Here is a 27,996-nt window from a genome sequence, read left to right as displayed (position 1 = left end):
AACTAGGATGAGGGCTCAGAGACCCTAGAGATCCGAGAGCGATCGACCAGGGTACGATCGAATGGTATTCCGAATGAGGCGCTGAGCCTAGCAGTGCAGGAAGAGGAAAAAGAAAAGATTCAGAAGAGAGAGAAGAGAGGAGAAGAGAGGATAAAAAAATGGAAAAAACTGAGAAGAAAAGGACTCGAGAGAGAAAGAGGGAGAGAGAGAAGAAGACAGAGGGAAGAAGAGAGAGAGTGAGTTTGGGGCGAAATTCAACGGCAAGAGGCGTCGAACGGGAAGCGGCGAGCTCGGGCTTCGGGTTGGCTGCGGCGCGCCAAGCACTTCCGCTACGGTGCTAGATTGGCAGCCAAGGCGCCGATGCCAGGCGCCCAGTGAGGCGGGACTTGTTAATCCCACCCCTGCGGTGCCATTACTGGCAGCTCTTGCGTCAGACGCGCCACTCTACGGCAGAAAAAGGAAGAAAAGAGAGGGAAAGAAAGCGATGCTGGAGAGAAAGAGAACTAAGAGGAGTGAAACGCGGGGGGAATATGGGGGTCAATAGCTACCCCCTCCATTTTTCACCCCCTCAATCTCTTCAGATTCTTTTTCTTCAGCATCTTCCAACTTTTGTACATACCACCACCGTCACCATCCATTCTTCTCCCTAAGAATAACCTCTACAAACGCTTTTTTTCTTTCATTTTTTGAATTAAATCTTTTTTCTGGCTAAGAAATAAAAAATGCACCCTCTTTTCTTCTTTTGAACGCGAAAACCTCTCAAAAATATGGATTTTTTTGCGTATAATGAAGAATGGATTTCTCCGCAGCTCGCCTCAATCCCGAGGACGGAGGAAGGGGATTGTAATGGGGTCTGGCATTTAAAAAGGTGTACACCTTCGCCTCAAAAAATATAGGCGGCGCTTCAAGGTGTCAAAATTATCGAGTGTTAGTACGATGGAAGGCTAGGCCGCGAGCGACGGGTTTAAAGCCCGGTTCTCTTAATTCTTCCCCTAGCACTCGTTCCCCCCCCCCTATTTCTCCCCGGACCCGGTTCTCCGTTTATACCCGCGGTTTCTCCACTTTTCTCTTTGGCGCGTCGGTCTTCGCACCTCCCATTTTCGGGGGGAATTCTCATCTGATTATGGCAGGGCGCATCTAGAGCAACTAGCCAGCCATCCAAGGAACAACTAGCCAGAATATTTCTTCTCCAAAGACGCGCGGAAGAAAAAAAATTATTTCAACCGAACACCTTTAGCGATTCAGAGTCTGATTTTTATTTTTTTATCGCTTTTTTCGGTGGTGGCGCCCAAAAGCTAGGAAAAAAGGGCCATGCCGCCATTTTGAAACGTCACACCCCCGTGGTTAGAACTTCGGAAGCGCCATTAACCGTGACGTCATTCGTGTTACCGGGTGTTTCTGGGAGTTTAACCCGACTTTAATCACTCCCGAAATTTTTTAACTCGAAAAACTGTCATTTTCACGCGCTCAGTACCGCCTTCCAATTCGGGGAAAGAAAAGTTTCTCGCCGACACCCAACCAAAAGCGAGACGTTTTCGCGGGAAAAAACTTTCGAACCCGAGGAAAAGTCACGTTTCGCCACTAGGGGGACAATTACATTCCGGTTCCGAACCCGGATCGGTTTTGGCGGGAGACCCGGCTATTTTGACGGCTCTAAATCACGGTCAAAAAGACGAGAGAGTTAAAATATTTTGGGGGAAAAAAATAAACCGCCTAATGAATCGACAGAACGAAGGAGAAATAATAAAAGAGAGAGAAGACGGAGGAGAGGTTAGGGAACCGGAGATGATCTTTTACGATCCCTAAAAATAAAAAATAATAAAATAAAAGAAGACTCCCAAAGTTCGTGATCTCGAATATCGTTCGAAAACGCGATAAAAATCGACAAGCGTCGTTTCGAAAAGTCCCGGGACGAGCGAAAATATATTTAGGAGCTTCCCGACCGAGTGATAAAAACCCTAGAACAATCGGAACATTTACTATCATTACTCTCCACCTCCTCCTCCTGGCCACCCCGTCCCCCGCCTGTAAGCGGCGCTTTTCCGCCTGGAACTCTTTTGTTTATATCGAAATCGTCCCTGGAGAGCGTTTGGGGAAAAAAAGCGACACTTTTCTCCGAACCTTACCGAAGAGGAAAAAAATTGGGAAAAATAATTCGTTAACGTCGCTTAGGCGTCTCGGGTTGAGCGCGCGAGAAAACTCCGAGTCTAAGCTAGCGAGATAGTTCGTCAGCCCGGAGTAGTTGTTGGAAGCGGCGACTCCGAAGCCGACTCTCGACGGCCTTCGCGAGTCGTCGTTGACGATCCGTCGACTCGGACGCCGATCGCGGCGCCGACACTTGACGCGTTTTCGCAGTTTCGCGCGTTTTGATCACCCAACACCGCCTCGCCTCGCTCACTCCCCCTCCCACTCGCGCCAGTTGACGGAGCTCCGACACCTCCATGCGTTTCGACCACTCCGAGCTCGGACATCCGGGGATGGCCTATAACCCATTCCTGCTACCGACGGCCGCGCGCCAAACAGACTTTAGTATGAACTCTATACTGACGCAACCTCAACATTATCTGTCGGCGGCTTTATCTTTCAACCCGGCGGCTGCCGCCGCCGCTGCCAGAGCCTACGGCCCGGCTACTCCTTTCGCCAAGTTGCCTCCAGGGCCGTCTTTACCCGGACCTCCGCACATTACGGCCGAAGACGTCTTAGCCCATCAGTCGCGCTTACGGCCTCTCGGAGGATTCGAACTCATGGCCGAAGATGACGGAGTGCAAGACGACCCTAAAGTGACTCTCGAAGCCAAAGACTTGTGGGAGAAATTTCACGTTTTCGGAACGGAGATGGTCATAACCAAATCCGGAAGGTCAGTGCATGCCTTTTAATTAATTAACCAACTACCACCTCCATCAGTATAATTACCCTTAACTAGAAAGCTTACGAGAGCAGAAACAGTAAGAAAATATCCCACACACACTCCTTGACTAAACACTTACCCTAATTAACGTTAGCAAAGAGAACCCCCTTTAGTCAGTTATTTAGTTAGTTAGACAGTCCATATCGCACGTACGCTGTAACGCAGACATCGCGGGGATCCAGATAACTCATTCCCCGCGGCAGCTTTCGACATAATTAGCTATAAACATAGAAAACATAACACCGACGCAGCTTTCGTATTCATACATAAATAGTTCACGTGTCAAACTGGGATATTAACAATCGTTAAATCCATATATCCATCTGTAACACATGGGAGAGAGAGAGAGATATTCAGAAAAATATGACGCTGTCACCATCGATATAAGTTTTGCTAAAACCGTATATAAACTTCTCCGAAAATGCATCCTCCCAAATTTTCAAAGAGTATAAGAGAATAGAAAATAACATCTCGGAAGAGACAAGCTTGTCTTCTCCTCTTTGAGCATAAATTAATCGGAACGAGGAAAAGGGGTCTTTCTTCGTAGTCCCTCATAAAGATTGCAAGAGCTAGTTTTCCTACTGCATACATGCGAGGTTAGGCGTTCGCGTGTATTAGATCAGTTTTAAGGGGGACCCCGAGTTCACTCTCTTTCTCTCCTTCGCTCCCATCTCTCTCTCTCTCTCTCTCGCACTCCCCAGATCGGTCCCAGCATCCCAAGCCTCGGGGTTCGGCTAACCCGCAATACGTCGTTCGTACATTCCAAATATTCGGGGCCAGGAATCCTTTATAAATCTTTAAACGACTCTGAGTCTGCTGTTACAAATTCGGGCTGCTACATCAGTTTATCGGAGGAAGGCGGATATATAACGTCTTTCTCGAATCTATTTGCCCCCCTCCCGTTTCTCCCTTATTTTAATAATTGATTAGTACTTTAAAATATTCATATTTCAAGCGTTAAATATTCCTTTAACGCGACGCGGCGCGGCAACCCCTTTTTAAAATGAAAAACTAACGTGGCAAATTAAAATTAAGAAGCGGAGATTCGAAACTTTCAATATTCGAGATTAAGTATTCCCAATCGATTGCCGCTTCCGCATGCTGCATGGAGATTTCATCCGAAGATTCTAATTTAATATTAAAGGAAAAGCGTGCGTACAACTTATGGAAAAGCTGCCAGGCACATTAAAGTCCAGGAAAAATAGCTAGGAGACTCTTTCTATTCTAGTAATCCATACCCTCGCGCCATCTGCGAATCAATTCTCTAAACTAACACAAAATTATCTCCAATTTCTTGAATTAAATGGGGTTAAATTAAAAATAAATTCGACATTAGCTGGTGTAGTTATTCAGGTGACGCACATATCCCAAATTATCGAAATCTTCCCATTTTAAAACTAAAGATATCAGCTCTGAGAATGTGTATGTTTCTAACTTATGTCCATAGACTTATTTGCAGTCCAACTAATTACTACAATATAGTGATAACATTTTCTATATTTCAATTATCTCCTGTTTAAGTGCACTTTTCAATGGAGAGTTGACTACTTAAAAACCTAGATGTTAATCATTCAATATTAACACACTTTAGCTTTCTCTATACTGCTCTTGAACCTGAAGAATTAAGATCAATTTAGATGAATTAAATTCTAAAATCTGTACAAATAAATAATAGATACGAATTATATCAAAGGTTCAGTAAAACCTATTGAAATTTGGCAATGTAAAGTTCTCTCAATGTTCTATAGAAAAATGATTCTCATAGTCAACTTTCCCATCGAAAATATTAAAAATTTAAATCATGTGAGATTTTTTCTATCCATTATCGCTTTTTGTATAGAAAATATAATTGCTCCAGTTCTGTCCTTTGTTTTTAAATGAGTAATTTGCCCAATTAATTCTTAAGTTCATTTGAAACATTAGGCAATAATCAAGCTTGGTAATTGTACTAATTATAAATTAAAATTTTCTCTTGAATAGACGAATGTTCCCAGCGTACAAAGTGCGAGTGACAGGTTTGGACAAAAAATCAAAGTATATTCTATTGATGGACATTGTGGCGGCGGACGATTGCCGGTACAAGTTCCATAACAGTCGATGGGTGGTAGCTGGCAAGGCTGACCCGGAAATGCCCAAGCGCATGTACATCCACCCCGACAGCCCCAGTACGGGAGAGCAATGGATGCAGAAGGTCGTCTCCTTCCACAAACTAAAACTCACCAACAACATCTCGGACAAACACGGATTCGTAAGTTAAAACCTTTTCTAAAAAATTTACGCGTGAAAAAAAGATGAAATCCCCTGCCTGCTTCGACCGCAATCATTTCACAGCTTGTTCAGCAAAAGTATTAAACAAACTTAACGCTGTTTCAAATTTCAAAGTTAAGAAAGAAGAAAAAAATACTGAATTAGCATTCAGATCGGCATTCGGCAAACTGCATGCGAAGAAACTAAAAAAACTAAACTAAAAACCCCCTGAAATAATTGACAAATGGCAGCTCTTTTCCTTTCAATATACATAAGGACAATACCGAGATAGTGTACGGTGCTATTGCTTGTACCACGTAAAAGGACCAAACACACTTGGTTTCCGTTTTTTTATCGGAACAAGGGGCTTTTAGCCTAATCAGCGAGTTAAGATATATATATATGAAGTTGCCTTTTCGGAAAAAGCTGTGTTGACATTAGCCACCTTTCCGAGGTGCCGAATTACCCGGGGTGAATTCGGAACAAGAGAGTCGGCGGTGTAGTAGAGTATTTTTTCATTCATTCAGAACCTAGTTTGGCATGCACGGGTCCACGAAGAGTTTATTCAATAAACCAGAACACACATCCGAAGTTCTACTATTTCAAGCAAACCATTTGAACCCAATACCCCTATTTCTTCTTACACATCTGAAAAGGCGCCGCGTTTGGAATTTTAAAACCAAATTAACCACGGCATGATGGTGGCCTGCTTTGTTCAAGTGAGGATGCCACGAAAAAACCCCGATGCGGTTTGCCTAATCATTGGGCTTAAATGTAATGGCACTCCCATGGAAGTCTTATAATTAGATATGATATGAACTTAGTGAAGTCATCATAAACATAAAATTGTAGAGTTATAGTGAAATAATTAGTATTTAAAAAGGAAAATGCGCAAAATAGACCTTCATCATGATTTCCTTCGAGTTACAGTGGAATTGGCCTAATTAGTCTTTTAAACAATGCGCAAATAAAACTTTTTCATGATTCTCTTGGCACGTTTTCACTCCTAAACAACACTATATGTTTAGTATACATTTATTTACATAAATTATTCAACCTTGCCCGTTCCCTGGTCTTTAAAAAATGTTGATCTTTGATGAGGGCAACCTCAAATTGAATTTAAAACTCCCTCATGCGTAGTATACAGTTTGATAAACTTTAAAAAATATAAGGATTATGCTAATCCGTATGCAGGTTACCATCAGTTTTCCTCTATTGGTTTGATGGACGTTTATAAACTTATTTAATTTGAAGATGTTACTATACCAAATTGAAAAAAACAACAACATGACTTTAGGGTCTATAATTTAAATTCAAAATTATATTATCATAATAATATTTACATTGTAATTTCATGTAAGCAACTGATAAAAGATAAAATCTTTCTTAAAAAAAATGCGATGGCAACACAGTGTAACTAATTAGAAAATTATTCATAATGAAATAGTCATTTGAAAATAATTAAATTAATGCAAAAATTCAGTTTCAATCATAAAACAACAATGTAACTATAGTAATGAATTAGTTTTAAGTAAATTTTATATTTTCGGACGGTTCTATCAAAGACCATATGGTCCACGGATTTAGAGCTAATGCGGTAGAAAGGGGTGAAGTGATAGACTGAAGCTGCAGATTTATTGACTTTATCCATCCCCTATAGCGTTTGTTTAAAAAAACATTCTTAAAATTTGTAGCTAATATGAAATTTGCAACATTTCGTGCAATTTGTGTATTCCGCCCAAAATGATAAAAGTCTCGCATGAACGTTAATGATTTAGAAAAGCAGTTCAAAGTCATCGAAAATTATTTCTTGAACTGCGCGTGTGATTTTATAATAAAATTAACTTATCGTTTCTGCATGATATTAAAAGCGGAATTGAATTGATTCACGCGATCATCGTAATCAGTATTGTTGAAAATAAAGTAACTTCACATCCTTTAAAAGCTAAAACACTAGCTGTCGGTCGCATCACGGGTTACGTAATGAAAGAAATCATTACTTCTTAAGTAAAAAGGAAATATGAGGAGATATTAAACGGTTGGTTTTTGGAATGCATGTGTCCTTTCTTTTTTAAGTGTGAGAACAATTGAACCATCGTTTACGAAAGAGTATACACACGTATAACGAAAGTGTTTGAAAGAGAGAATTGAATTGCGCATGCTATTTGGCAAAACCGATAGGAATATAACGTGCACCGATCAAAATATTTAACATTTTCCCAGTCACCTATCCGGAAAAAGTGTCTTCCTCTATTAACTACCGATAAGGGAATATATACATATATACCGTTGAGAATAATTTTACTTCATGCTTACGTAATATTTAAATTATTCGTTCTGAGCAAGTGTTCGCGTTATTTTATCGGAATTGAAAACTAATCACTTCACACCTTAATTTCCATAAATTAATTTGAAATTCAAATTATAGATACAAATCACTTCCCCTTTTCAATTTCAAACTAAATTGAAATTAGAAAAGTTTTAATTAATTGTATATACGAAAATGATTTCACTTAACCCATATATATATCGTTAAAAATTATCACTCGCTCATCGCGTTCAAATTAAACAAATTGAAAAGACTAAAAAATGTTAAAATCTCCGTAAAGATATTTGAAAAGAAAATTATTCAAGCGATTAGTGAGAGCCTAAAAGGGGTAATAATTACAGTCCTTAAAGGCGTATAATAATGGGTGGTTTCTTTAAAAAAAGAAAGAAAAAAAAAACCGTATTCTTTTCACCTTTTGTTTAGTATTAGGTACAATGCGCAGTCGTAGATAAAGTCCTAAGCCTAAATGACACAAAAGGGTGGTGTTAGGTTATATCGGTGATTATGGTCTATGGTGCGGACTCTAGTTTCTCTGATTCGAGTTAAGCAAACACGGAGAATCACGAAGTAAGAGACGGAGGGAAGGGAGTGGAGGGCTGGTATTCTTTATCAAATTTCTTTATCTCGATTTGCTTTTCTGCTCCCAACAAGACGTTACTTAAAGGGAAAACTGAAACATCGGAGCCACGCACCGAGTACTTCTCATTTTTTTCTTTTAGCAAATAGTGAGTATAAGTCCGCGCCAACTACTCATTGCATTTTCCTCTTCATAACATAATCCTGGCAACAATGTACCGTATAGAAAGACAGTTTTCACCCCCGCTTTAGCCAATTTATTACAGCCTTTGTGTATAAGCTAGTAAAGGGTGCGACATAATGGAGGATTCGAACTTCGCAACACGCAAAACCCAATGAGTACCAAACCGAAAAACACTATCTCCTTTTTGAAAGAAAATAAGAAAAAAATTGATAAAACCGAACTGGCGTATACGGTTCCGGTGAACGCCATTTTGATGTGATGATATTGGATAAGATACCCGCGGTATTCTTTAACCAAAAACCGCTCTCATTTAAATTCATACAGTTAAAATTTATAGTTTACACCTAGCGATCTTAGGCATGCAACAAAGCATTTACAATGTTTTTCATGTTAGCGAAATTGTTTTTTCAAGTAAAGAGAGAGCTAGTAAGCGTAACTGTAACGGTGTCATTAGACAGGGTTTATTCTACTAAAATGTAGTGGTTTACTACTATTATTGACTTTAAATTAATGAAGTTCAAAGTTTGAAGAAATATGAATTACAAATTTTAGTTTTGAAGATAACTCAGTTCACCAAACAACCATTGGTTATACGACTATCCAAAACATCTTGTAAATGTTTCCTGAAGTTCAGCTTGAAAACACAGCACTATCTGTTCGGCTATAAAGACCTCGCTATCTATGGATAATCTTTAGTTTGTCTAGGGAATATTTCGATCTGCTTATACGCAAAGCTTATAGTGTATCTCGTTGCGCATTACAACTAACAAGGCATTAACTAGACTCTATACTCTCGGCCAATATCTACTGCTACTAATACACCTAATCAATTAACCACTTCCCATCTTAGATGTTGGGAATTTCTCAAATTATTTGTAATTCAAACCTTAAATCCGAGCAATAAAAGCTGGTAAATTTAAGTCTATAGTCATTTAATATTATTCTCCCACTCGATCCTTGAGAAGTAAGTAAGTGAGTGAGCGCTCCAAACACTCGACGCGTTCTGGACTGTCTAATTGCGTTTCAAATAAGATGTGGCGCGCGGGCTAATAGGTCGTGGGGGCTCTGAATTCGTCATCGTAGTTGTCGCGAATGCCTTATTATACCACGCTTTCGCTCGCTCCAAACTCGAGAGGAAAGCTCGGCTGGTTTCCGAATTCAAAATTGGACTAAATTGGCCGTGTATAATTAGCAGAGAGTGTTAAGTGGTTCACACTTGGTCGCGGCAGCGACAAACGTAGCTTCGAAGTGAACGCTACTCGGAGTATTTCTCGATTCGAGAGAGAGAGAGAGAGAAAGAGAGAGAAGGGGCAAATTAGTGCCCCTTCGTCGCCACCGCGTCTCCGGATAATAGAAAAGACGCGTGGTGAAGGAAAAGGAAGGGGTATGGAAAGACACAAATGAGCCTTTAATCTCGACTCGACTCCTCGGCCCACCGGTGCATCGGGGAATTAATCTTCCTATATATTCCTAGTTATAAAGCTTCTCCTCCATTATGCCTTATTAAACGCGGCTATACTCTAATCATTACTGCTGGGAGAATACCTCGATTCCCTTTTCAATGAGATGGTTTCGTGTGGCAAAAAAATTAACCATCGCGGAAGTATATTACAGGATGTTTCTGATAAGTCTGTATGCCATAAATTAAAGGGTGTGTTCTCAGGGTCAAACAGAGTGGAAAGTGTCAAAGGTCATAATGGGGTCTACAACATTTAGTTATACGGAGATACGGGCTTCCAAAACATCGATTGTCCCCTGAATCAAGGAAATATATACGCATGTGGACAAATTAGCTCTACTTTACAAGCGTACGCGCACTTCTACCCATTTAAAACTACAGTTCTCCTCTAGATGAAGAAGAGTTTTGAGTCAAGATGCTGGCTCACCTGAAACTAGATAAAGTTTGATGAAAAAACACCACCAAAATAAGCTAAAATGTAGCTAAGAAAGTATTATCCAAGTAATACAGAGTAATATGGACTCGATTGATCTCCAGTTTTATACCATATCGTTACACCCGCACTTGAAAAAGGGTGTTCGTTCATTTAATAGTCATAATACACGTAAAAAAATTGTCTTTCAACCTTCGACTAAACAACGCGTCGATAAATTAGGCAAGCAATATAAGCGTATAGAGGAAACGATGATCATTTTTTTAACAGTATATAAAACGCGTCAAAATCTGTAAAAAAGGGGTTGTAGCCAAAATTCGAATGACTCGACAGGCGCGTTACACGTAGGCTCGCCGTTTATTCTTGTTCACTGATGCTTATACAGCAAAATATATAGCGTAAATAGCATACATCACCCGCGAACGTGAAAAGATTTGACAAGTAATAATCTTTTCAGTATATAGCGAAAAAGGAACAATATTTCTTTACCATAAGAATTTTACCTAATATACTTATCTAATCTTTCCATGAATATCAAGAAACAGAAAGTGTTAACCTCTTATAGGAGTCTTAATTTTTAAATTAAAACCTTAAAGAAATTGACCGAAAAACGTTCCTAGAAGTTACGCGTTTTAACTTCGTCAAGTTTAAATATTCGCAAAAACACGTGCTGTTAGGCCTAATTCGGAAATCTCGTGCCAAACTTAAAAAGGGCGGGAGAATTTTTACACTTTTTTCGGCCTATACTTTCTAGCGTTTCATTTATAGTAAACTGTATACTACGAATTGCAACGATAACTTCATAAAATCCAAAAAATGTTGCTGAAAATATTCTCAGCTTGCGTAAATAGTAATTATGTTGAATATTCATGAGATAATTCAATGAACTCATACGGAATGCATTACCCTTCACTCTAATAGTTTGTATACAATTATTCGCGCATGAATTGGCGACTTCATAACACCAGCAAAACTATAACTTATTCAAATTAGGTTTAACAGTGTCTATGTGAAAAAAAAACGAAGATAAAGAATTCCGTGTTTAGAATAATGTAAGAAACAAAAAACATTGGACACGCGGATAACGAAAGTTTCAATTAGTCCATCCGCGTACCATTCTTACTTAAAGTTATTACTTTAGATTTTTGCCGACAAAGGTTCCTTACGCGCGTCGGGCCATTGCGTAAAGGTGTATAGACTAAAGAAATCTCTTAAAGATTTTGATAATTTTCACCCAGGGTGACTGTTTTGGGGTCAAATACGCGGGGACGCCTTTTTATATCGGTTGTCACGCCACAGCGTCACGCCTGGTTGATCCGGCGCCCGAGAAAAATTCACTCGCGAATTAGAGAACGGAAATTATCGCGGCTTTTGAGGAAAAAATCTTTTAAAAGACGAACCACAATGTTACCCATAACCGTAATTGTTTAACTAACGAAAAATTAAAAAAAAAAAAACACCTCAATTTAATAGGATAAATATACCAGAAATTACTTTATAAGAAAGACTGAACTATATCAACTGTTACTAACGCTCTGACTGCAGTGTTATAACTTTCAAAACACGATTACTAAGTTTAGGAATTCATTTTTATACTGTATATTAGCAAACACCACAAATTCCATTGACTTGGTCAGGATTTGAACCCGGTGCCAGCCTTCGCAATAGCCACTTAGCTGATCTCGCCTATAACTTACTGATTACCGTTTAAATATTCAGTTAATTTATATTTCATAACGCGTAAAGTCATGGGTGATAAAGTCTAATGTTATTTAAATTAAAGTCTAAGAATTTATCACTATATACCCCTTTGTTTCATTTGCAGTATTATGATACTGATATACCACAAAAGTCAAACTCTATTCCAGGCGACTAATCCATCAACACCTATTTTTAAGTGACAACTGTATTTGACAATTGTTTACCTAAAAAATGTGCAAATTTTGCAATTGCCCTTGGATTTCTTTATTTATTTAAAAGTTGCCATTAAAATTCCTTGGAAATTTCACGAAACCATTCAAATTAATATACGCATAACGGAAAACCTAACTATGTCTAAATTGAATTCACACTAATGGTGTTTTATTGAAAAAAATGTTTCCTAACTACGCCAATAATGGCTGTAATTTTTCTAACGAAAATACGTTTTTGGACGACCATTAAAAACCTAATAATTTAGAAAAAAAAAATTTTAAAAAGAAGAATTTTCCCCATTCACCACAAAGTCCTTCAGTCCGTGGCAAATAGAATCAGGTTGGAATTTTAACACGCGAACACGTCAATTTTAGCGAATAAAAACTAAATAATTCAAATGATAATTATTCCCAATTATATCATGGACGTTATTCATTTACCCAGGTGTTTAACCAGAACATTATGGTTGCATCGCGTTACCTCGTTTCCCTTCTTCTATTTTTTTAAAAAAAAACTTCCCTCGTCACTAGTTATAATTCACGTGTTAGTAAGATAATGCTCAATTTCGATGAAGTTAATGAAGCTCTTGCATGGTAAAGTCATAAATATATAATGACATAAGCAGACAATGCATTTAAACAAATAAGTAACCCAAAAAATTAATTCCTAACATAACACTTCTCAAAAATTAAACATCACTACTCTATCTTAACTCGGAACAGAAAAAAGTTTGTCCACAGATAAAAACCTTGAAAACAATAGCCACGAAATCACCATCACAAATAAAGAGTGAACAATAGTTTTCCAATTCTTATCACGTATAGCTTATAAATTCGAAGCTAGCGATTCGCTCATCCATGATGCAAAACTTTTAAATATACAGTATACGTTAAACAAATTTTTTCGTACATATATCGTTTTGATGTCATCTTAACCGAGTATTATCGCAGCAGAAGCGCGTTTGTAAACATTTAAAAAACGCACGCCGTTTGCAGGTGAACTCTCTAAAAGATCTGAATAATCGCAATATACGCACATGGGAATTCTGAATTAAATATTTATTTTTAAACGAAGATATATATAAGATGGAATTGATGTAATTTGGTTATGGTTATATACGATGCAAAAGGACGAATATTTGATATAAAAAATGAATGGAAAAACGCGACGATAGAGCTAGCAGAGTTTATGAAAGCTTACGCCCATTTGTAAAATCGCGTGACTTAATTTTTTTAGCAAATGTATACGAGGGGATATAAATCGTGAAAACCATTCTTTACCAGCAGAAACGGATGTATATTTTGGTGTCAGGTTGTCTATGAAAAAAGACAAACATTCAAACATTAACCTGAGAATATGTAGAAAAAAATTTCGTCTCCATAGATGGACGAACAAAATTGAAGAAGTTGATATAACTAATATTTTCCAAGGATTAAGAAGTTAAGTGGGTGCATCGAAAGGAAACCCCCAAATCATACGCAACTTCGGAATTTGACCAAAAAACCGGTAGACAGAAACTATAACACATCATCCTACTCCTAGGGTTAAAACAATCAAAGTAATGGAGAAATTTAAATTTCACGAATTTAAAAGGTGAAACGTCTGGCATGCTTTAACTATTTACAACAGATTTGTAGCCTATTTTTCTACAGTACTATAAGTCTATTTTAGTGTTGGAATACAGAAGCTTAAAGGCAGCGTGTGACCTAGTTTCCTCCTTTAATTACTACTTAAATCCAATTGATTTTTAGAATTTCGCAATGGATCTCCATTATTAACACCCCACGAATAGTTACCACCAAGGCCCAATTATATTACAATAACGAAATAAACTTCGCAACTGAAAACTTATTGTTCGGCGCGTCGTAATATTCGTCAGTTTTGACTTTGAGAACAAGTGTCGAGTTGCTTGATGGGTTTGAACCAAAGGAAAAAAAATTGCGCTTGTGTTTTTACGCGAACTCATTTTTGTAACAAATATTGAATCACGCGCCTATTTTGACGTCAGTCACAAAATATGGCGGGTCTTTTTTTTTTGTCATCGTATTTCTTTTGATACTGTGTGTAAGAGACCTTATTCGTGATAAAAGTTAATTTGGGATATATTCCATAGCATGCAGGTGGCAGCTGTTAGAATATAGTTATGAATAAGAGGTTAATTGTAAATTCCAAAGGAAAAACATATACACAACAATTTCATTCTGTTTTTCCGAGTTTAATGATTCTCGTTTGAAAAAGATTAATGCGCAGAAAGTTTTAGATTTAGGCCTAGAGGGTTTCAATATTACACACGTTACAATATATCACGTGCTGCGTGATATCCGAAACGTCATCATTTCAAAAACGGTTAAAGGAAGTATTTAGCAACTGAATTGAAAAGAAAAATGGCCTCCCTAAATGACAAACACACGTGATGACAATTTTAACGTAACTAACTAGTACGAGTTTCCTTCTTAACTATTACTGTTATATGTAGCGTTTGTACTGTACAAATAACATCACTTAAGGATTTTTCTTCTGTTATTTTAGAACTACTCTGTTACTTATTGGGAAATAAACAATTTTGAAATTACTCTAAAAACCTTCGTATTTACCGCAAATACATAAATTGAAGTATTGGAGTGCTAGACAGCAGAGGAAAGTGTACTTATAAAGAAGAAATACCCAGAGTACCATCATCCTAGACTTAGAAACAATATAGGCCGGATTACCCTTTCTAAAAACATCTTGATTTCTGATAAAAACTCCTTTTTTTCTTTCATTCTTTCAAAACGTCCCATACTCGTATTTTACCCCCACATAAGTATACAGTCCAACTCAAGTACATAATGTATGTTCTCCTCGACTTTCAAAGTAACTTGATATTTCCGAAGAACGTTTCGTTTAATCAAGATAAAAATAAAAGAGCAAACTTTCTAGTTTCATATTCCCGAAAAAAAATTTAAAAAGAAAAAATGTCGAGGGTCTCATCCGTATATCCTTACACCTGATCACTATGTTTATAATATATATTTATATAAAAAAAATTAAACAACCCCTTAACCACCAAGAGCTTCCTGTTGAAGTTCTTTTTGTCTCCCCCGATAATGAATGTTAAACGTCGGTTGCAAATAATAACCATGTATTCTTTTGTTCCACCTACAGTCAGACACGTAATAGTCAACCCTATCCCGTGTCTCGTGCGTTTGTACAGGGTGTTTCAAAACGGTAGGGTCGAAGAATGGGCGAATTGAGTCGAAAATGTAACTTCTACAACATTTTGCACTAACCCCGGCCCTAAATTAAATTAGCAATGTATTTCAGTTTTCTTACTTATGGGGTCATCTTATAAACGATGTATAATGTCATAGAAGTAACATTTTCACTCAAAATCGCTCATACAACACACTGTACTCGATTCCACCACTTTATGTTTTACAACACCCAAATGTAAATCATAAAATATTGCATATAAAGCCACGGTGGTCATTTACTTTGGTTGGTACTTTTTCTCTGGTACTGGCCGGTATGTTACTGAAATAAATCAGTATACGAGAAGAATGGGTTAACGTACCGTAGGTAAGAGACAATGTAAAGATACCATAGGTGAAACCTTTCCCGTATTCAATGATGCAATATGAATAGATCATAACTTTACAATCCTCGCGTGGTCACGAAAACGAACGGGGAAAAAGGAACTGGTAAAAAGTGTCAAAAGGCGTCCCTCGATTTAACAGGCGCGAGTCATGCATGCACCCTAAAAAACACTATACGTCCCAATACAAGGGGATACTCAGGCCCAAGGTGAAAGAATATATCACCCCCGCGTATAAACGCTACCTTGAAGGTAAAAAAAAACCAGTATATAATTCTAATCGTGTTTAACAATGCTTAGAGGACAATATTTGACTGCATGTGCAAGCATATACCCGCGTTGTACAAAGATGATCTAAATTTCCGGAGAAGAGGTTACGGCTCGCATCCGGTGCACGCTGCACGCTATACATTTTGCTGCTCGGTTTCGTCTATTCTCGCTTAAAAACCCCATAAGCTTTAAAAAAAAAAGCTCCATGGATATAGTAACGTAACATGGAGGGGGTGGATAGAAAAAGGTTTTTAAAATCCCAGTCATAACCGGAAACACGTCACTAAATTACACCGAGATATATGGTTAAGAACACGCGATCTTTTTACGCGCCTGTAAGCCCGTTTTGGTCGACACCTATCTGGATTCCTAAAGCTTAAAAGGCTGGCGGCACTGTATAAATCGACACCTATTATATGTTATTATCATCTAGAATTTATTTAATTCACTCTTGAATGTTGAAACGTAAGCGCTTTCAGTTTGCGGGATGTTAAATCGTACGTGGCTAAGCGATAACTGACATTGTGAAGCAGGAAAAATAACTTTCCCTTATCATACTTATGTGTGCCCTTGAAACCTTTAAAACACGCTGCCTATATCATCTAGTAATATACTGTTGCAAATGGGATGCTTAACTACATGGTATGTAGCCTGCAAGTTCAAAACAAAGACTATGACGAAGAGTTGGCGGTACTCCTGCCTTTATAAGTATAGGCATTTGGGAGCAGTCTAAGAAATAAGAATATATATATAAACTAGTCCATAGGACCAGTGACGCTGTGTTCAAAATAATAAACTGGTCCTTGGCCTTGCCGTCTTAGTTTTGCTATAGATTTTCAATTGATAAACTGGTTCCGAGGACAAGTAACCCAAGCTGGTCTACCAACTTTTCGGTTAGCCACCAATAAGGCGTCATTCAATATTAGTGTGAGATTTAAATACAATTCACGTTATTATATGATTGTCCGGTGTTTTTGTTTGAAGAAGGGTCTAGTGGTCTAGACTGTGAAGGCGTTCTCGACTTTTGTCTCACGCACGCATACAGATTGTAATTGGGAGTCTTTTAAAATACACCGCGCATCGTTATACTTGAAAATTAGTTTCCCCAAGCGACATCGTCAGCTCCGAGAAAAGATCGTACGAAGATAGCGGTTTAATTTATCCCTCCCCCCACTCTTTCTTATTCTTTTAACTATATCTTGCATAAGTTTAAGCCAACCACAATAAATGAAAAAGAAAAGGTCTTTCTCTTTTGCTTGGATGTCTTCCGAATTTTTGAGATGGTTACGATTAGATTATGTACACATTTCGCCGCAAACAGAGCGCAATCTCGCATACCGGCAAAGACATTTTGGGGATTTGCCTAACGAAAGTGTTAAGCTAACGCCAAGATAGTAATAATTGCGGATATCATAATGAGGACATGACAAGTGCCCCGCCATATGGCGTACTATTAATTGCATGACCTTGCAGAACTAGTGGATTAAAATAGATGAACTGCCTATGATCAGAACACATTTTTAAACGCTTTTCATAAAAAATTAACATATGGATATGGAAGATTTGGTAATTTCATAAATAATTCAGTTTTGCCGTCTATAAGCCTTGCTTTATTGCCATTTTAGCGCTGTCTATGGCAACGTACTTTTTACGGTATACCCTAACGATATCCGGGAACTAGATCTATAATCTTGTCTACCAACTCTTATTTCGAACTTGAGTGGGCCATTCGCGACCCATTGGAAAATCCAATAGATTTGCTCGAGTCATATTTCCAAGACATACAATAGTAGTTTGGGGAAAATTTGACTTCCCAGACTGGTTAGAGGAGACGCAGGGTGGGTACCTGCAGGACCCCAATCCTTCTTACTAAAGGTTCGGGAATCGGGTTACCATAGTTTTCAATGGGTTCTTCCCATCAACAAATAAGTTGGAGGGGCTTTTCTATTCTTAAAAATATTTTATAAGAGGTATTTCCTCCGTATAGACTGTCTACAAGAGGCGTGTTTCCCCCTTGTGGATTTAGATCCTCAAACGGTTTTAAACGAACTCAACAACAGCGGTTGTTCGATTTTATGGCATATACGCGCAGAGGTCGTTTTGTGTCCTCCCCCCCCCCAAAATAACCTCATTAAGACACCGAAGAATGGACAAAACAAGAATGAAATGTAAGCTGACCATTTTTTCCCCTTCTCTTTGGTAGACAATCCTGAACTCGATGCACAAGTACCAGCCTCGTTTCCACTTGGTGAGGGCCAACGACATTCTCAAGTTGCCTTACAGCACCTTCCGCACGTACGTCTTCAAGGAAACCGAATTCATCGCCGTCACAGCCTATCAAAACGAAAAGGTAACTCAAGATTTAATTTAATGCCTTGGAATAATTTTAATTTAAATTTGGTTAAGTTAAATACTTACAAATAGATCCCACTTTGAACGAAGTGACTAATTTAATAGCAGTTTCCACGCTATTATAACCTTTAAAGACACCCCTTTGCCTCGTTAAACCTGAAAAGGTTTTAGGTTAAAGGTCAGTTTACATTAGGCATCCAAACCCTGGGTTTTGGGGCGATTTTAGTGGTAATCTAAAAGACAAGGCGCCTCGGGCCTGATTAGACATGTTTTCTCTGAGCGATGACGTCACATAATTCACAGAATGACTACCACATCTTGGAGGGAACGACATAAGACTCCCCTTGGTGAAATATACCAATAGTGTTCAAAGTACAACGTCATACTTCGTCACCCATACTTATTCAAATGGCAACCCTTATATCTGCTATGAGGTATAACACGTGACAAGGTTGCAGCTAGCACCCGATTTAATTTGTAATTATTACGTAATGCTCTGCCTAAGAAAGACCATCCAATATCTTATCCCTAATGATATTTTTACGTGCCCAACATCCTGAGATGTTACATCAGTGACATAATCACCCTTGTATTGTTAAAAATCACCTCTTGTCTACGTGTTTGTTAACTTTTAAACCTATTTTAATTATGATAACTTAAATAAAACACCTACGTAAAGCCGCGATAGAAATTACCTTATTAAATCACTCAGTCGTGCTTGACAAAAAAGGTTATCAAAGACAATCAGCTGGTATAATTTAAGTAACAAATAAAAACTCTAAAACTACAGCGAATTTAAAAACGCAACGTGGCAATTAAAATATCCCTTCTTAAAACGCGCCTGAACGAAGCTGAGTCATCCCGAGAAATGCTAGAAAAAGAGCGTCGGGGGAGTGAATTATTGTATTCCCCCTCTACACTACTCTCGTCCTCTTAAATACAAAGTCCGTGATTTTCTGCGTCGACCCTTGAACCTCTACATTACCAGTTCAAATTTGTAGTTTTTCAAGGAATTAATATTAATTTTGGAACAAAACACCGGCGATCGTATTAAAAACATAACATAAAATCGTTTAGGCCTTAGTTATTAAAAATATTTTAATGAGAAGTACGTGGGAATTTAGATGAATTTTCGAAAGGCTACAATGACGTTTTTTCTACGTCACTAGAGGTTAAATTTAGTTGGACTTTGTCACTACGGCAAACAAAGACGCGGAAAAATTAATACTTGTGATAATGGGCCGAGAAACCTTGCATATTTTGTTGTTAATATTATATACGTTTATTTAATGATGAATTTAATTGAATAATTTCCGTTAGGCTTAAGGTCTTTTTCAATATGCGCCTTTAGAAAAAGGGGTTACGCAAAAGGCAAGGTTTTGATTGGAAAAAAATATTTAAAAAATTAAAGAAAATCATAACATTATTTTAGAAAAATAAAAAATACCAACAGAGAAACCCCTTTATATCGAATTTGCGATTTTATATTTTTACTAGACTAGGTATTTGAATTATTGACCGTCTTATGACGCCGGTGTCTTTGAAAAAAAAAAATAAATAAATAAAAAATGTATGTATTATTCAAAGATTATACACGGTTATGTATGCCTACATACATGATTTTTTTGAACGTGAATAAAATGCACGAGTTTATGGATAAAATACTAGGTGAATAAATGGTCTCGTTATTTTGGAAAATTACAGGTAAAGGCTTTTAAATGAAAAACACGGAAACGTAAGCAATCGGGAGGGTGGAGAAGTTAGAGCATATAGGGGTTTTAGTGTACATTATCAGTTACCAAGAAAGCCCTTCAAAACCTAGAAGTTTTTCTACGCTTTAATGCGTTATTTGGAAGAAATATTTCAGTAAAAAAACATCCCCCCTCCTTTCTTCAATGTTTGTGTGTGTTTTTCCTATTAAGCTATATATTCCATAAACCGTATTTATTATACGAAAAGATTAAGTGGTTTTTTGTTCTACTGAATATGGGAAGATGCTTTCGTTCTTATAAACTACAAAAACCAAAAACAAAGAGAAGAAAAAAATAACCAAAAACCCATTAGATTCATACCCCCTTTAAAGTGATTGTGAATGCCCTAAATATAATAACTCGTAGCTGAAACGCAATTCTGCGTGATAAGCCTGTTTACTCAGCCTTAGAGCTTGCTGGATTAGTTCAGTTCAATTTTATATTTGCAGTTTGCTCATAATATTTGTAAAAATGTAAAAAGAACTTTAGCATTTTTTTTAACAATTTCTATTTTAAATTCTACCCAATTTTTTTTATTGATACCCTGTCCCCTGTACCAATGTTTCTCCATAGTACACCCTTGTTCCGAATAAAGCCTACATTAAAGGCTTTAGTGAAACCTCGATGCTACCAAAGAGGGTAGAAAGAGGGGGAGTAGAAGGCTTGGCTGGAGGCTTCTCGCTTTGAAAGTTTACCTCTAAGCTTCCGGTGTGCGCGCGCATCTTTCTCTGCCCTCTTATTGGTTGAAATACAGTGAACCGGATATTAGGGGGAAAATATAACAAATAAATAAAAAAGAAAAGCGAGAACACCCAAAATGCCTTGCCAAAACCGCTAGCTTCTACTCCCTCTCTTTCTACCCTCTTTGATGCTACCAAGATATTTATCGAACTTCCCAAGGACCTAGCTCAGAGAGTCCAGCTAGAGAAGTACATAGCTTTAGCTTGAAAATGTGCCTTAATGTTTACTTAACTCTTATTGTTTCACTTGAAACTCTGTTTCACGTTTCCTTGGCAAAAGTAAAATATTTTTTATATATAAAATAGAATTGTTGAATCCGAATGATCTTCCACTTTGAAAGGTAATGGGCCAAGTAGTAGCTTAAAGCTTCGAGAACGGTTACTTTATAAATGCTTACTACCGCGCACTTTAATAGCTCGCTCGAAAAACCATTATGATAATTTTTTCATTCGCTTCCCTTCCCATTGCCGTATCCTTAATAGAATGGCTGGTTATTTTTTTATTTCTATTATTCTCAATGTTTCAATTAAGTAACTTATTGAGTCGTTTAAATACATAAAGTCTATTCGCTTTATTCTTTAATTCTCCTTTTATAAGAGCTCTGCGTACGTTATTATTTTCTTCTGGTTATGTAGCCCTCGTTAAATGGCATAATAATGAGACGAGATATATTGCCTAGAGATGAGATAAAGCTTGAGGAAAGGGTTCGGGATTGTGCTTGGAAAATGCTGGGTATCGAACAGTTTTATAAAACCGGTGGCGCCGGCTACAGTTATTTAATCGAACTATCGTAAAAAGTCTAACACTCGGTACTATGGGGGTTGAAATTGTCATTTTAGACTAAAGTTTAATCATTTTGAAAGAAGTTTCTTGAATTAAGAAGGGATAAAATAGGTTTTATATCTTAACTATCAAGTCAATGTTTCAAAATTAGTTAGATCTTTATGGAGAAAATTGTCCTTAATTTTTTAGCTTTCTTTAACCTAATACATTTTGAATTATTTTACTGTTTTATGGGCCTCTGTTTTTCGGTTTCTTTTGCAGAATAAAGTTATATAACAATGAAGCTAACAATGTTAATACTTCGCTAATCAATCAAGTCTCTAATTAGTTAAAAATGCAAGAAGGAGGACCGTGAAAATTCAAAGTAGCTTGGGTTTACGCTACGTTATTAACGCGTAACAAATATTTTTCCGAGATTTTTTAAGATAAGAAATGAGGGAAAATTTAAATAGACAATTTTTTCGTCGAAGGTGGGCCAAGCGGTACGTTTCTTCGTCATATTCCCCGTAAAGAAAGATAATTTTAGGCCTGAATGGGCATCGTGGATGGTACAAATCGGAGTTTAGGGTATACTCGGGGTAAACAAGAGGCCGATTTCAATGGTGGGGCCCCTAATTCTTTTCGGAATGTTTCGGCTCGTTTGACGGGGACACCGAAACTGTACGGGGAAACCAAGACGTTTGGCGCCAAAATCTCGGTCCTTACGAAGTGAAAGTCGCGGACCAACACAATCGTAAGCTATAGCGGCGGATCTCAGCCACCGAGTGAACTAAAGAAATGAACTTCGGTACCCTCAGTGGCGCCCCTCTCTTTTCCGCAGTTTCGACGTCGAAGAAATAGGCCATTTGTTTCCGATAGACTGGGGTTCACGTTTGGGTTGGATTCTAGGAGACAGTTCTATAATATCCTCCCCTCCCTAAGTTCAGGGTGGGCGGTTTTTCGGGAGGAAGGGAGAGGTGGGTCTGCCTGGCGCCGGTCTAGCGCTGACTCGAGGCGACCCTTGACCCGTCATCAGCACTGACCCCTATAGAGCAGGGACGGAACCAGAGACCCACCCTGATCCCCACCGGGAAATATGAAGGGAGCAACCTAAGTAAGAAGCCTTTTAAATTTATCCCATCCTGCAATTTAGCAGAAACATTAAACCGAGTCTCATTCGCATTCCGATTCATAAACACCGATAATTAAAAAGAAGACAGTCATTTTTCTTCCTGGGATTCCCGCCAAAAAAAGCGACGCTCCAAACGGAAATGCGTCTTTAAGCGCGCTTTACTCTTTCTATCGTGTCTTTTACTCCCAAAAAAGAGGACAGGATGCTTACAATTACAGTATAAACCCATGGAAATATCACATAGAAGGAACCGTGTGTGGGAGCTTCCTTTTAATGAAATTAAGCTAATTAAGTTTCGTGGGAGGTTTTTGATGTATATTAAATTTAAACAAACCAGGGAACCACCATGTTAGGACATAAATTTAGAGGCGCAATCATCCGTTATGTTTGTAAAAAAAGAAAAATCAGTCGTGAGGCCCTAATTTGTCGTTTGTTGTAAGTTCTACGGACGTACCACCTCATATTGCATTGGATACAAATGCGTTCTTTACTTATTTCTTACTAGGCAATTGAGGCAAACTAAGGTTGTAATTTAGAAATAAACCATACGTCGATACCCTGTACTTTTCGGGGACATGGGAGATCGAGACGAGGGTCCCCATGGTCCCCCTTTTGGTATAAAGACGGGGTCGCCATTCAACCGTCATCCCGACCTCTAAAAAGACTCTACCAAGCGGAAGGGGATCGCCCAGGCTATTTTTAACGTCCCTGTTCAGGGAGAAACGGCTTGGGCTTCAACTCTCATTCTCTTCTCTGTCAAAGTACAGTAATTTCGTGGATAAAAGCACGAGTTTTCATCTCACGTCTGCAAACAGACCCAAAATGGTCACCCCTGCTCCGAGCTCCGTCCAAGGAAAAAAATAGCAGTCCGCCTTTTTTTTAAAAAAAACTGCCTTGTCAACAGAAATTAGCGGTTGTTTCGCAGCGATGAAATTAATATTGTCAAACAACGGAAGCTCGAATTATAGGTTAAAACCCCAGAGTTAAAAATGATATTTTCATTGGTATATACTCTTTAGTTGGAGGTAGGGACGAAGTGGGACGACTTTTCCTTATTACCCGAATATAACCATGGACGGTTGTTGCTCATTTACCGTACTTAACAACGCCGGTGTCCTTAAAATTGTTTTCTTCTTCAATTCTCTATCCAACAAAAAGCGTATAAACTGAACTTTTCATTGGAAAGCACTGACCCGGTGAGGACAAGCGGACCTGACGGGTTCAAATATACTATCTGCAGATTATACGATGATCTCATCTTTGGTTTTCTGTCTGCATTAAGCCTATATAGTTAAGCCTGGCAATAGGGTTGATACACGGTATTCTCCTTCTGAAATCATCCCTGGATCGTTGAAGGGGGTCGGTCCAACGTGACCAAATATAACGAGGAAAGGTTATTCTTTTTTCCTCCTTATTAAAAGCGTACTATATAAAGGGAATCGGGAGAAAAAGGACCTCGCGGTGTCTATGCAACAGAGGGTTTTTATATATATATATATATATATATATATATATATATATATATATATATATATATATATATAACCAGGGAGGCTTACGGTTGGTGGTACAATGTACAGAGAAGATTCTGAAGCGAAAAGAAGAGGGTTTTTTCTGTTTCTTCGCGCGATTCCTGTCGACGCCAAAGCTGTGAAAATCCGCTTTGGCAGTTGCTCGGTTGCGGCCGCGATCCAGAAAAGATCCTAGAAAAATCTCGTATAGCTCTCATAGTCATCTCATCTCGAGGCTTAAGCCGCTGCCTCTTTTATATTATAAAACGTATATCTAGGATGCGTAAAAAAATAAAAGATATAGTTAACGACTATACAGCGCTCGGTGTTGGCTCCTGGGTGCGACAGGAGAATCGTGAAGGGCTCGGCGCAGACAAAGCGTGAAATATCTTGGCGAAGGGTAGAGGTCTATACGGATTTACATGACGTTCCACTCTATATCTTACAATTTAAGCATTGGAATTACGCGAGAATATAAATATTTTCACGTTTGACTTATTGGGCGATTTCGTCTTTTTTTCTTTCTTTTGTTTTCGTGGCAGATCACGCAGTTAAAGATCGACCACAATCCGTTCGCCAAAGGATTCCGAGACACGGGAGCGGGAAAAAGAGAGAAAAAGTAAGGGGAATGTTGCCCTCGCGTATTTGTATACCCTGTATTAATCACGGGGTATAAAGAGCGCGAAAGGTTATACGGTACGTAGTCGATATTCTGGCTAACTGGGGAATCGTTCTAGAAGACAAGCGATGCTACTCGGTCAACCTTCGCAACCCGTACCAGCTGCTTTAAGAAATCTGGGCGGAAGTTCCGCCGGGAAACTGAACCTTCACGATGACGACAGCAGTGATGATGACGAAAGGGTGGATGTCGGTGGAGCGGCCGATTTGAGGCCATCAAGCGCCCTGTGCTCCAGATCTTCGGGTAAGGGTTTATTTTCAGGTTGACAACGTGACTCGAATGGTATTTTCACAAGGATTTAATTTACGCATCCTCAGGGGTAAAAGGAGCTCAAGATTCACCCAGACGAGACGACGACCCTCGTGACCCTTTTGATCCGTCGGATCCAAAGTTGAGGTTACCACCGGGTGCCGATTTTGGGTTTGACCCTAAGCTGTTCGGATCTACCTTCCCGTTTCACGCGGCTGCTCTCCACAATCCTCACTTGCTGCCGTACCTGTATCCCTCCGCAGCCGCCGCTTTCTATTCGGGAGCCGGTGCGGCTGGACATCCCGCGCTTCCGGTCTTACCTCAACTCTTTCTACCAGGAACGTCGACCGGTACCGGAGTGCCCATCACGGGCGCTGGACACCCGACGGGCTTTCACCCTTTCCATTCGCTTTTCTCTTCCGCGGTCACGGAATCCTCGGGAACTCCGGCCTTTCCGACCCCAACAATGGCCGGTTCACCACCCACGAGTGTTCCTCCGGGTCTCAGTTCGAACGCCTTGTTGAACGCCCAACTTCAAGCTTTCGCTGCCGGTAACCCGTTCCTCAATCCCGGTGGAAACCATCAGGGTTTCCCAGCGGGCTTTTTGTCGGGTGCTACGTCACCGGCTTCTCAATCGGACGCCAATTCGTTAATGGCCAATAGGTTAAAGCAACATCGGTTCTCGCCTTACTATCTTCAATTGAGCGCCGCGGCGGCCGCTGCCCAAGCTGCCGCTGATTTCGCCAACGCTTCAGCAGCCACTTCCTCTATGCGCACGTCGATCAGTTCGGACATGGCGTCGTCACCCGCAGTTTCGCCATTCGATAGCAGGCAAGACGGATCCTTAACCGGTAACGTCACTCAGGGTTCGCCCTTGCCTACTAGAAGGGAGGGTGAACGACAATCTCCCGCCACTCCACCCAGCACCACCACCACCACCGCTAATGGCGCCACGGCGGACACTCCGTTCAGTTCGGTTCGCGCGAGTCAATCTTTCAGCGATTTGAAGAACATCGAAAACATGGTGAACGGCTTAGAAAAATTACGCGAAAAACCTAGAAGTCCCACTGTTGAAAAATCATAGAGGTGGTTATACGGGAATGACATTTTTCCCCTCGGTAAACCCTAATCCTTAGCCTAACCAAACTCACTCTAGCTTCGGAGCGAATTTTCTTGTACATTTCGAAGGTAACGAATGCGTGTATATAAAATATACGGTTATCGAGTTTAAAATTACGAAAATTTATAAATATATATTAAATAAAAAAAATTAAGTAATTAAAAACGCGTAGCAAAAAAAAATGAAACGGTCTGTGAAAAAAAAAATAAATAAAATTGTTTTTACCGAAAAATATATATATATATTTAATTTGTGTAAATATATAAACTAAAAATGCTGGCCATATTAAAAATTCGTCGGAAAAAAATGAATCAAAGTTATATTATATTCGGACTGTGAAAGTTCCAAACAAGAGCCCAAAAACACTGAAACTTTGGACTAAAAACTAAAATTCGTGTTCGGATGCGTTTTTTCAAAAAAAAAAACTCAATTCTAGGAGGTTTAATTAAAACTAAAATTAAATATAAAACTCGCCAAGAAAACCCGTTCGTGACGAGCTATACCGTTATTTATAGTCGACCCCCGTCAACAAAATAAATAAATAAATAAAAAATATAGCGGACATTAACGGAATGTTTCGTGAAATTTTGTGAAGAAATCCAAGAAATCTCGAGTCGCTCTTTAGATATAGTTCCTATATTTTTTCAAATATTAAATTTTTCCCTCATCTCACGAGGGACAAAATGTCACAGCCCCGAAAGACCTCGACTGACGCGAAGTTACTCAACAAAATAAAAATAAAAAAAAAAATAAAATTATAGAAATAAATCTTATTTTCCCAGTTACGAGAAAAGTAAACCAAAATTCATCGATCAATATAGGAGGAGAGTTTTCGTCGACTTTTCTGTCATTTCTTTTTATAAAGAATTCATCATACCTTCAATTAATCAAAGGGCTTTTGACGGTAAGAAAATAAAAAGAGCCCAAAAAAAATGTATAACCATCAATACCGCGACTTATTTTATGATCCCAGTTAAACATAAAATATTGACACAATTGTCTGTGATAAATCTCTCAAATTTTAAATAATTTTTTTTTGAAAACAAAATTGAATTTTCTCCTTTCAAAATTATTATTTTTTTCTTTTAAATTTAAAAATCAGTTCCCCGCGAAATCGTTCTTGAAATTGGTCGTAGAAAAAAAAGGCTTACTTTACATCTAAATTATTTTGGCCTCTATTGTGTACTATATTAACTATATAGACAATTCAAACCCAATTAAATAAATACCTCGTAGATCAGTCACGTTATTTGGGAAAATGAAATATTTCAATGTTGGTTCCCCTCCTCTCTCCTTCTCCCCTCTCTCGCGTTTAAATACAATAAGGAAAAAAATGTTGTTTCTCTTTTTGGTATAAAACAATTAGATGTTAATAAAGATAAAGATAAAAGAAATAATTCGCCTCTCCCCGAAATGTATTTATTTATGTTTTGTTTTTAGGTTAAAATTGCTTTGAAGCGAAAAAAAAAAACCTTACGACTTGAAAATAAAAATTGAAAATTGTATTTTTGCTTCTTATTTTAATAACATAATGCTTCTTTCCTTCAATGTGTGGGTTTATACTATATCTTTGAATTTTCTCAGGTTTTATATGGGTTCTTTATACCTAAAATTTATCCATCTCGATCTGTAGTAAGTTAAGTAAGGGAAAAACACGTCTAGAGTTAACGAGATTTACGATTTAGTCATTCCAGACGCTTAAAGATTTAAATATCTCGTCTATGGAGTATATAAGATAAAATACTGACGTGTCAAAAAACTTGGCATTTGATTATAAAATAAAATCTTCCCACCAAAATCGCAAT

The 27,996-nt window shown here is 38.4% G+C and overlaps 1 protein-coding gene across 5 annotated transcripts; it reads left to right on the top strand.

Annotated features, from left to right (window-relative positions):
• Position 1: 1 nt before the first annotated feature.
• LOC149692102 (uncharacterized) lies at positions 2-27,696 on the top strand. 5 transcript variants are annotated; one of them, XM_089867775.1, is made up of 7 exons: positions 15-236; positions 810-2,857; positions 4,889-5,156; positions 18,098-18,244; positions 24,686-24,762; positions 24,881-25,065; positions 25,140-27,696. In XM_089867775.1, the coding sequence occupies exons 2-7, from the start codon at positions 2,442-2,444 to the stop codon at positions 26,153-26,155; spliced, it is 2,109 nt and encodes a 702-aa protein (XP_089723901.1). In that variant the 5' UTR covers positions 15-236; positions 810-2,441; the 3' UTR covers positions 26,156-27,696. The 5 variants fall into 5 exon arrangements, with proteins under 5 accessions (XP_089723900.1, XP_089723901.1, XP_089723902.1 ...); XM_089867774.1 differs by having other exon boundaries at positions 2-2,857; XM_089867776.1 differs by having other exon boundaries at positions 16-2,857; positions 24,884-25,065.
• The last annotated feature ends 300 nt before the right edge of the window (positions 27,697-27,996 follow it).

Source organism: Phalangium opilio, unplaced genomic scaffold (assembly GCF_054372755.1).
Source record: "Phalangium opilio isolate 3A_F unplaced genomic scaffold, DU_Popi_V2 ptg000024l_1, whole genome shotgun sequence".
Taxonomy (NCBI): Eukaryota; Metazoa; Arthropoda; class Arachnida; order Opiliones; family Phalangiidae; genus Phalangium; species Phalangium opilio.
This window is presented reverse-complemented; position numbering and strand designations above follow the sequence as displayed.